Source organism: Nyctibius grandis, chromosome 3 (genome assembly GCF_013368605.1).
Source record: "Nyctibius grandis isolate bNycGra1 chromosome 3, bNycGra1.pri, whole genome shotgun sequence".
NCBI lineage: Eukaryota > Metazoa > Chordata > Aves > Nyctibiiformes > Nyctibiidae > Nyctibius > Nyctibius grandis.
Window position 1 is genome coordinate 38,457,975 of NC_090660.1, and position 12,025 is coordinate 38,469,999.

Here is a 12,025-nt window from a genome sequence, read left to right on the forward strand (position 1 = left end):
GAGCCAGGCTCTTCTCAGTGACATCCCTTGACAGGACAAGGGGCAATGGGTGCAAGCTGGAACACAGGAGGTTCCACATAAATATGAGGAAAAACTTCTTTACGGTGAGGGTGACCGAACACTGGAACAGGCTGCCCAGAGAGGTTGTGGAGTCTCCTTCTCTGGAGACATTCAAAACCCGCCTGGACGCGTTCCTGTGTGATATGGTCTAGGTAATCCTGCTCCGGCAGGGGGATTGGACTAGATGATCTTTCGAGGTCCCTTCCAATCCCTAACATTCTGTGATTCTGTGATTAATCTGAATTCTGTGATGTGTTTTGGAGAAATCTTTGCTTTTAAGGAAGATGATAAAACGAAGAGGAATCCATGACACTTTTCCTTGCACAAAGAGTGCCACTAAAAGCAGGCAAATAAACTCAAAGCATACATATTCTTCAATAAAGATATATTATATAAAATAGCAAGAGTTACACAAAACAAACTCCTAAAAGCAATAACCAAATACATAAGTTGTATGTTTCTTCATAGTGTAAACTAATGGCAAGAAGTGCACTTTCAGCACTCTCTATACTGAACTTTCAGGGGGATAGCTTATTTAGAGATTCAGTTCACTTTCTTGCCCATACCCAGAAGCCCCAACACTCATTTTTACCTTTTCCTTTTCTTTTCACTCTTAAAAATTACACTAAAACTACTTTAAAAGGTATTTTATTACTCCAACAGAAGTAAGTACCTGCTGTAAAACAATGTACACATTCCCATAAGCTTTTTATAAATTCTCACAAGCCATTATGCCGTATTTAGTTTAATCTGATTTTTAACCATGTCCTTGCACTTAGTTCCACCTTACTATCTTACCATACCATCTTACTAATAATCGCTTTTGTGATTCCAACTTCTATATCTTAATTAAAACTGTAGACTTACATTACAGCACTAACTTAACTGCAGGACTTTGAGAATTGGGGCACCTAGGAGAAAAAGAAGTGACTTTGTCCAACACTTGAGCGTCCAAGTACCTTGTGTTTTAAAAGTGAGGTGTTTTCTTTAGATGTGACATATGATCCTCAGAAAATGACATCACATCAAACTCATCAAAACAGTACAGGCCTAATCAAAATGAAAACCATGAAGTGCATCATACAACATCCGAAAGAAAGATTATTCTACCTGTATCGGACATGCTCGATTGTGTCATATGTCAGCTTGCTGCTGATATTCTGACTATGAGGATTGCCTAGGAGACAAGAGAGATATAGAAGTTAATCATTAATCACAATTCTGCTACTAATGTTTTCTTTTATCAAAGTATTACACCAATCCAGCTTGAAAAGATGACAAAGAAAGATTTAACATATACTTCACAGCAATGCCCTGAAGCCCCTTAGAGCAGTTAGTCAAGAGAAGGGACATACAACAGAAGAAAACAATTATGACAGACCTTGAAACTTCAGCTGGATCTCTTACTAACACTTAGGCAGTTCCCTTAAAAAGAAAATGCAACTGCATACATACAAGTGTAGTAGGAAAAACTACAGATAGAATGCACATTCATAAATATATTTGCACACTAGCTGAGAAGCAATTTAGAAGAGACAGCATCTGGAGGTAATAAACATTCATGACTGGACACCAGGACTAACCCTGGTACTTTTAGTGTCTGAAATTTAAGTAGCTCATGAAAATAGAAATTTTATTGCAAAATTAGTAGCTACCTTAGCACAGCTCAGTACGGGCATGTATTAACAATTAAGACAGCAGAGAAGAAGGGCATGAAATTATCTTCCTGAGCAAAAAAGATTACAGCAATATCCACCCAGGGACAGTGCACTTTCCTATTAGTAAATGCTTAAAGAACATGCCTAAACAGTTTGAAAAGAGAACGAGAAAAAAATTGCTATATTAATACAGTTTTTGCAGTAGGCTGCAATATTGGCCACTCTCTTTTTAAAATTTCAGAATCACTCTGCTGAAAGTTATTGAGTGCAGGTGTTAAAAAAATAATAAATTTAGAGCTCAACCCCAAAATCTAATACCTAGACTTTTCATGTTTGATGTTGCATTTCTGTAATTTCTAATTCAAATATTCTCAATTTAGAAGTAAGAATATCTCTTACTCACATTCCTTTCCCTCATTTACACATGCAACAGCTAAACTGTAGTTCTTCGGGCCTGTGGATTATCACCAAGAAAATAAAAAAACCTGTCAGTCAAATTCTGCCTTCACTCACACCTGTGTATGTTAAATGAACTCTTTTTATACAACAGTTATTGCCCTCAGAGTAGCAGAGATGTAACTGAAAAAAGAGAGATTGGACCATACTAGAGGTCTCATTATCATTTCAGATGAAAGCAGTATTAAAAAAGATACAATTTGTTCTTCCATAGCATTATAGGTACTACGGAAATCTGCTCCAAACTGGCAGCACTACTTTTTCCATTCACAAGCACTCAATTGATTCACAAATTTAATTTTTTTTCTGCCACAGATGGTACTTATTGCAAGGGTTGAGCCCAATGTTGTTTGAAATAACTAAGATCAGAGTGCATACATTTCACTTTACAATGGCTGTAGTGACAGAACATTAATTTTAATATCACTGGCGTGCATTTGAATAGGAGATTTTGAATGTAATCAAATCAACGTGTCTTGTTATAACAGCAAAAAAACCTATCCCTATCAAGAACACCATCTATTTCATAGCGGAACTTAAATCCACGCTCTGGATGCTGGCCTCGCCGGCATTCAGGAAACAAGACAGAGGGAAATGACATGTACAATGGCACATTGAAAATGAAAACTATCCAGAATTCTCAAGTGGCTCGCCCAGGTGATAAGCACAAGTGTGTTGGTGCTTGAGTGAACACAGTTTTCTTTTAAAGCAGTGGTACCAAGTTCCCAAGTAAGGAATCACTTTGTTCTGTGTATCAGGGAGTACAAGAAAGACACAAAACTAGCAAGAAGGACACACAGCCCACAGATAGTAACACACAATAAGAAATTTTGATTACTTCAGTGGGACTACTCACAGCGTGTATAGATTATACCGTACAGTATATTTTTTCCTGGTTCAGCATGAATCACTCTAATGTATTTGTCTCACACAGTAACAATATTTCCTAAACAATGGATGCTGCTGCCTTTGTATAAAAGCATATTCAGTGTGTGTTTCTCGGCTAAATAATAATGTTTGAAAGAGATGAAAGGTTTAAGTAGAGGATCTGGGGATGAAGTACTTGTAGGTGGTCCTGAAGTGCCCATGTTCACAGGGCTATAGCAAAATCTCCACCCAGATATCGCACAATTCTGCAGGTATTTTTACTCACATTCTTACGTGCGAAATTGCTTTGGCATACATCCTTTTTTCTGAGTATGCACCTAAGGCTAATAGTCTGGGAGAGGTATAGCACCTATTCCCTGCCTCAATTCACTTGGGATCTTTGAGCTAAGTTTTCTTCTAAAAAAATGCTTATACTGAGCCACTGTATAAGCTCCCTGTGATGACTGTTACCAAGAAGGGAGGTGGTTCTGGATTCTGGTCCTGGCATAAGAAATTGTTTTTGCATTTTGTGTGGAAGAAAAAAAGGCAGAAGAAACAGTGCTCAGAGCTATATTGCATTTGTTTATCCTCAGCATGGTGCCCTAATCCCTGGGCAACGGCATCATGCTCCCTTTGATTTTTCTTCTTCACCAACACAGACAGTCCAAAGAACAAAGCTAGGGGTGACACAAAGGGACTACGACTCCTTTGTAAAATCACTGGTCTTCCAACTACTCTATAGGAGTGTTAAAAAAGCCACAGAAGTACCCTTCCAACAGCTCAAGAGGCACAGTTTTGATCTATTTAGATGGAAATTTGAGAAGACTAATGGGAATGCTGTTTTGCACTTACCATAAACGTTGTTTCTGAGGTCATCAGTAAAAGTTTTAAGTAGACTCTCTGGGAAAAGTGCTGAACCGGCATGGTCAAGGTAAGTAATCCCTAAAATAAAAATAAAATTACTAGATTCAATTTTTTAAATATTTAATTCAATTTTCTCCCACAGACTACATTGTGAAGTGCACCATTCAAACACCCCTAGTGCAGTGCACCACACAAAAAGTCAATTTCCCTAACGTTCCTGGGGTATGACATTTCTCTGCCTGACTTAGAGGTCTTTACAGCTCTTGAAAAATGCTTCTCAAATATGTTCCAATAGTGAGGCAATATTCACAGCAAGGTATCTTCCATTCACTAGCAGGAAAAAAAAAAAGGATACAATAGAAGCCCAACATTTTGATTGCATCTTTGTAATTTTTTATTAAAACCAAAATATTTTAAGAGGTCCTTCCTTTCATGTTTAGATGACACATTCTTTGGAAGAGAAAAATGTTTTTGTTCTGCCTGTAAAAGACTGAGCAAGCTGGTATCTTCAGACACAGTACCTTGTTACGCCTGGGCACTACTTATTATGAAAACTACTATTATCACAATGATAATTATTATTATTAACAGCAACAACAATAGTAGTATTGCCTCCTTGCTGACAGATGAAGCAACTCTCTCAAGAACTGACAAGGCCTAAATCATGCTTGAAGCCCAAAGACAGGACTAATTTAAGTTTTAATGTATTTAAATATTTCTTGCCACTCTGCTGCACTTAACATTCTATTAATTTTTAAGATCTCATTTTATATTATTAAGCTATTGTAAAACTTTTAAATAAAAACTTATTGGAAATGAAGGCTTTTTCATGTTTGGCCATTTTAGATTTCTTAATCTTTAGCAATTATTCTTCCATTTCCCCAACGTGTTTCATGCCCTTTATTAGTTTTTTTCATTTCACTTACCTTAAGTATTTCAACCTATTGCAAATTTTCATGATGAATATGATTAAGATTAGAATTTATTAAGTATTTTAAAAGCCTTCCCTTCCCACAGGGATTTAAAACTGAGTTAAGCTTTAAACAAGAAGCTTTGTCATTTGGAAATACATACAATTATATATTATGTTGCTGTAGCAGTGATTCAGTGGGTAAAGATGTGAAGCAGTGCTAATGATAAAACCAATCTGGACACTCATCCCTTCTCTTATTTTCAAAAGAGAAAAGCCCTCCCGTGCCTTAAGATTTCCTCACTTATAGCGTCTAACAAAAGTAGAATTTTTAATGATGGCTTGAAGTTAATTAAGTGTTTTGAGGTGCTTTGGGAGGCAGAGTGTGGAAAAAACCTGGATCGATTTACTAGATGCACAGACTTTTTAGGTTTTTACATATTTTTTTTAAATCCCAGAAAGTTTCTCCCAAGCAGTATGAAGCGGCACATACAAGCACACGGGGGTCAAAAACGCATATGGGGGTCCGTCCAGTCTGGTTTCTGACAGGAGAGGATGCAGCTGCTCAGCTCACCCTCAAAACCCAGAGGGTTTGGAGGGCAAGAGGCATGCTGAGTCACAGCGGGGGACAGCCAGGCCCCTGCCCACCACAGCGGCATGGCCTCAGCCAGCCAGGGGACACCAGCCAGGGGACACCAGCAAGGGGACACCAGCAAGGGGACACCAGCCAGGGGACACCAGTAAGGGGATACCAGCCAGGGGACGGCAGCTTTCCCTCCAGCAGGCCACACACTCACCATGGCCGCCCTGAGACCGGGGCCTGCTGCACGGCCCTCAGCTTGGCACCAAACGCCTCCACTCTGAGGTGGCGTTGAAGCAGGGAGTAACAGCGATGACCACCAGCGCTGGGGCCCAGCTCAATGGTAGTGGTCAGGGCTATAAACAACCCACAGTCACTGGCTATAGCTGGGAGAGCTGGGAAAGGCAGGCCCAGGGTTGAGAAAGGGAAGAGGCAGCCCTGAGCCAGAAACAGGGGGGAAGGACTGCCCTCCTGGAGGTGACCATCCCGGACAACATTGTCTCTCAACAAAGCCCGCACAGAGATGCCATTTTGCTCATTAGCTCTTATGGGCACCACAAGCACAGCCTAGAGATGCCCCTCGGGAGGCACACAACTGCCGCTTTTGGATCCTTCCAGCCTGAAGGAGGCTGCCAGCATTGATGTGATAACACAACCATACAGCACGAGCAAAAACCAGGCAACCAGCTGAGGCTCCTCAAACACAAACCATCCACCGACAAGGGGACGGGCGCTTTCTGTCCCGACTGACGCTCCTGTGAGGCAATGTGGACTAAAAGATCTCTAGGTAAAGCCCCCCTCGGTGTTTTTTCTAATTTGATTCGTTACGTAGCTCATTACGAAAGACAATATTGCAGTTCTGTGAAATGCAGGTAAAAAAAACAGCTGGTCACTTTTAAAATTCCTCCTCTGGGTATATTACTTCTAAAATGTGGGAGAACATTTGGCTGAGGAAGGAAAAATTATTAATTCTTAAATTTTTATCGTACTTTAATGCTGCTGTTTAACTGAAAACAGAGAACAGCATTCAATAATCTCTCTCCACTGCCCAAAAAAAGAACTAGGCTCTCTCATCATTTGAGACTGCGCTGAAACAAACATCTTTATTGCTGTTGCACTTTTATGCTGTAGTTTTTTCCTTCCTGTCTTATTTGAATAAAACTATATATTTAAAGGAAAGAAAAAAAAATGTGGCACATGCGTTACACCAGCGAAGAAAAGAACATCATTAATAACTTTCATCTTGCTTTTCCCCTGGTTTAAGAACATTTGCTGCTTTAACTTTATTGAACATATCTTAACCAAAGAGATTTGTCAGTATATAAAGAAAAATACAGTTCCCCCTGTTTCACTGTGGTATTTAGTATATAGGCTGTCAGCACGATGAAATTATACTGTTTATGGGAAGTAACAGGAGAAAGAAAATATAATATGATCAACCAAAATAAAATTAAAATGCAATATCTATCAGGATGTGGTTTCACTGCTCAGGGAAAATGTAAAATTAACTTTTAGTTTAATTTACATACTGTTATGTTTGGAATGTGTAACTGACATCATTGATCTAATACTATAACAACTATTTGATAAAATCACATTTCAGAAGTAGGTTTTTTTTAATAGGAGTATCGAAAACCATTCAACGTGTCAGCATTAGTTATGGAAAGTTATTCAGCAAGACTATCAGTTCATAAACTGTAATATTGATATGCTAATATTCTCGCAGATCAGTTTTACATGGGGAACTCTTTGGGAACCAACGCGGACCAGCCTGTCCTGCTGAAGAAAGCCCCAGCCCAGCTCTCTGTCTCTTTCTGTGCTACAATTCACCTCTTAATAAAGCATCCACCATCTCTGCGTGCCTGCCTTGGCTCTTTGCAAATTTTTGGGCGTCCACATGCACATACAGCCCCAGAAACACCAGGGGACCATTCAGTTTAACTTAACAGTTCTCTCTCTTAAATGAAAAAAGATAAAGATAATTTAATTTGGAGGATTTTAAAATTAGAATTTAAGACCAGGTAAGAACACTCGACTGTAAATAGTCTGACTGCCTGCAAAACACATAAGGCAAAAGAAACTACACGAATTAATCTTTTGGAGCCAAAATACCTGCTTCTGACAAAAGCATGTTTTCCTAAAAGGTGACTCCACCTGACTTTGAAGAAATTTAAAGACATCCTTTGATGAACTAAGAGTAGAACAACGCGGTTACGTGTTTATTAAATCTTTTAGTAATTACTAAACTATGTATATGCCTACCACCCAGAGGATGGTCTAGAGTAGGAGGAGAGACCATGCACAGAGAGCACAGAGAGACCGTGAAGGTATTCCCTAAAATGGCCTCATGACACATGGAGAATAAGCTTTCTCCTCCTTCACACGCCACCCGTAAACCCATGACTGGTCACCCAGCTCCTGTCTGGCTAAATTATTACGACTTTTGTATTATGTAATCTGCTCTTTTAATCCCTGAAATTGTTCTTGGTGCTACACATTTCTGAACTTTGACTGAGTACCACTTCCAAAAATAACCAATTTACCTACATTGCATGTGGCTGCCCATCTCCACCTCCTTAACCTTTTGCCATCCTGTGATTCTACCACAGTTACCAAAACAAGCCCACCTGTGCTGTGGCTTAACAGGTTATTTCTCACAGCCCCAGCACTTAAAAATTCCTGCACTCCAGCTGGTTACAGGCTGCCAGTTACATTGACAAGTTTCATAATGAAGAATGAAATGTGTAGTTACAAGGCAGGAACTGTACAGAGTCATGAATTTTGATTGGTGGATATAATTGCAGTTCAGTGGGATTATATACATAATACTACTTGGAAAGTAGATACAGCCAATGCCCTGGGGAGACAGCATATATATTATGTACAGCAATATTAACAAAACCAGTATGGAATAGATTGCATGAAAACAAGCTGAAGGCAAAATAAAGCATTATCTGTCAAAAGATAAATAAGAGAGATTTACACACACCAAAACAAAAGCAAGAGAACAACCAAGTGACAAAATAGGGAGGAGAGGGGTCTACAGAGGTTGTAGACAAGTGTGAGACCATTTGGACATGGTGAGGTTTTAACAGGTAGCATCACATCATGTACCTCAGGTTATTTTAGTCATCTAAGTCAGATGCCCTTTAGAGGCAGCTCCCTCTTTCCATTGACTGCATAAGAACTTATCTCCCTCCAAGGATGCTCCTAAATTAAATGTCAAAAGTAGCTTTAACTGTGTAACATATATAACCTTTATAAAAGTGCCTCAAATCTCATGATGATACCTGTATCATGATATGCCTACACACTGTATAGACAGACAGATAAAGATACTGGTTCTGCAAAACCATTAATGAAGTACATTAAAAGCAAAAAAAAAATCCTACTAATATGCCTTGAGATTTGCTTTTGCTGGTTATTTGCTGGATTAAACATTTAGTGAATATTGTTATCTGTACCTTCAGTTCCTGTTTGGCATCAATTTAGACAAAAACTATCAAAACCAGAGTATGTTTTCTGAATAACAACATGCCTCTCACCTAAACATTCCTGCCCTGCTAGATGAGGTCATGTTTTGTTTCCCTTGCTTAGGGCCAAGGAGCTCTTCAAAAGACCACAAAAGCATAGTGCTTGATGGACAAGGCCACAGATGCCGAAAGCCTGAATATTTACTGTGCAGTTAAAGGAAACATGGCTCCTCAGCATGATTTGACTTAATTGCTATAGCCTCGGTGAAGTAATGCAGCAGTCAGCCCGCAGCCATGGGGCACGTTCTGCTTCCCACTGCAAGTCCACCGAGTTCATCAATTTGAGTAATCACAGCTCGACCCAACTGCCAAATGGTGATCCGCGCTGGACTGCGAGCAACCTGGATAATGGTATCAATATTTTAAGGGCCACTAACAAGTTACTGAGTTCTGTGGGAAACTAGTGTTTAATTAATGTATTTTTAGTGTTTGACTTGTTGGACTGATTGCAAAAAGCAAAGCATGAAATGTGCAATTACATTTATCCATAATAAGTTCCCATTACTTTTCTCCACGTGCTATCGGCTTGCATTATTTGCTCTCATTGCATTATTACCTACAGCAAAGCAGACAGAACATTAAAACAGTTTACAGTCAATATACCCTCTTCACTTGCTGTACTCCTCAGCAGGGGCCATACTGACTCCACAAAAGCTATTTAGGTGGCTAGGGTTATTTCAGTAAGCACTGGCACCATTCTATACACGAGCCCCTACTTGCAGCTTGTAGTTTACAGCTCGCTGGTATCGAGGTCTATGTGAGTGCAAAAGAAAGCAAGGATTTCACATTTATTAAGAAGTCACATCCAACCCTATGAAATGTAACTTTCACAGCTACAGAAAAAAAAATTACATACCATCAAATTTCATCGTTTGCCAGCTCCTGTGCTAAATGAGACCGTGGTAAAAGGATCAATCAGCACCCACTTTCATCCATTTGCCCTACCTGTGAGACACAGCTTTATTCAGTGCTCACTTTTTGCTCACTGGGGTGTGATTAAATATCAGCTGCAGTCAGTGATGTTATTTCCACAGACACCTTTAACAGGTTGTGTTCCAGACTAGCTGAAGCCTTACTTGTGAGCATGAATCAGAGGTACCTCAGCTACATGCGAATAACATACTGCAGCCTGCTGTCTCGTCATCTTTGGATGAAATATAAATCATGAAATATAAATCACAAGTGATTCATATTTATGCAAGTCTTCAAACAACTGTAGCTCACCCAAACCAAAACTAGCTTTCACAACTCCCTAGTGAAGGTACTACCATCTTTCAGTCTCTTTTTTTTTTCTTTCTCTCTGATGCAATTGATCAAATGAAAGGAGAGTTGATAGAGAACATATTCCCTATTCTTCTATTACTGGAAAATGCTTTTGTCGGTTTTGCTGAAATTTGCACTGAAACATTCACTGTTGTGCAGGAAAGAGGCGTGCAGAATTTCCACTGGAGATGAAAACATGATGGTAAAAAGCAATGTTTAAGGAGTCATAATAATAATCCTTTATAATAGTGGTCATTAGCTCAACATTCTAGTAGCATTCTCCTGCTCTACTTTTCTTCCCATTCTTCCCATAAAACAGCCACAGGCTTAGAACAACATGACAAGATAATGTTTGAAACTGACTTTACTAGTCAGTTCTATTTCTTGCTCTGTGACCTGAATTAATTGGATGCTATAAAATCTAGGACAAATATTCCCTGCAAAATATATCAAATGAAATGTGCAGTGACATATAGAAGGCTTTTAAATTATTTTATGGGTTTCCAGAAACCACTAGGAAAAGACAAACTAAGTTCAAAACAACAGAAAAACAAAAAGTAACCCTTTTCTTCTCCCTTTTCTCTTAAAAGTCATTTCATTACACAGAAATACTCAAATCACTATGAGCTTCTGGGAGCTCGAGCCTTGGGTGGAACACGCAACCATAGCAATAATTAAGCACTCACATGAGAACTCATACATGCAATGAACTCTGAATGACAGACAGCAAAAATCGGTTATCCCGACTGTTCAGGCCCTACAGAAGTACTTCCCAGCCATCATTTCTTCCCAATGACAAGATGATGTGCAATGCCTTGTTTGGCAAACGCAACGGTACCTCCCTCTGCTGGCTTTTTCTGGCAAAGAGGTGAGGCTGCTACTGCAAACCAGTAGTAAAGTTATTCCCCAGTGGAAGTTCTTCACGTGAGGTTCCTCACAGACAATTACAGCCCTTGATTTATTTATACCATCCAGCAAACAGTCCATTGCCAGGAACAGACAGTGAAGAACAATTTCAGGGATATAAGAATAAGATAAACGTAAGTTTCCCTTCAGCGTAAATTAGGACTATCTTTCAGAGACAAACACATAAAACCAAATAACCATGTTACCAGGAGGAAAAATTCAAAGACATAAATTCAAAGGCTGTGAGATGAAGAGTGTGAGGACTGTTGGCCAGAAGCCCACTCTCATAATATGAGAGGTCTGAGAAGATTCTCCTGGCCCGCAGTGGGCAGTCCTTTGCTACAAGTAACTACACTCATCAACCAAGCTACTTCCATTTGAAAAATAGGTAGATTGTTACTCTACCTTGCTCAAACCATAACAGTGCTTCAGAATCGCATCCTCTTAGTAAGAAACTACATCTTAACCTCTAGACTATGTTTTTTCACGGTCACTGTATTCTCATATCTCCCATATCAGCATCATTTTGCTTTAATACCTATCTTCACCCACTCAGCTTCAACAGGTATTTCTCCCTTGACAAGCCAGTAGCACCTCTCCACCTGCTCTGGCTAAAAATGCCATCTTCCTTTGTTTCTAATGCATGATAAATCTGACAACCCATTCCAGTCCCAGTGGTACCTCTTCCAGCTGGAAGCCCCTTCTCTGGGAGAGACAGGGGGACGGAGAGCATGGGGTGGGGAGTAAAACACACATTACAGAAGAAGATCTCAGAATTTTGGAAAGCTAGAGTAATTTTCCCTAACTTTACTGGAAAAATACCTCCTCAGACCAATACATCCATATCTCTTGGCTTACGCTCCTAACTGTTACTCCTTACCTCATTTACACTCCTAATTGTTCTAGTAGTCAGAAAAACCAGCATTAT

At 39.5% G+C, this 12,025-nt stretch overlaps 1 protein-coding gene across 1 annotated transcript in view; it reads right to left on the reverse strand.

The window, feature by feature from the left end:
* Positions 1–12,025, reverse strand: part of MOCOS (molybdenum cofactor sulfurase) — a 239,609-nt gene that overhangs the window by 206,891 nt on the left and 20,693 nt on the right. The window contains exons 2-3 of the mRNA XM_068396930.1: positions 3,894–3,983; positions 1,171–1,237 (exon numbers count right to left, since the gene is read on the reverse strand). Coding sequence (XP_068253031.1) covers positions 1,171–1,237; positions 3,894–3,983 — 157 coding nt within the window. The remainder of the gene's footprint in view (positions 1–1,170; positions 1,238–3,893; positions 3,984–12,025) is intronic.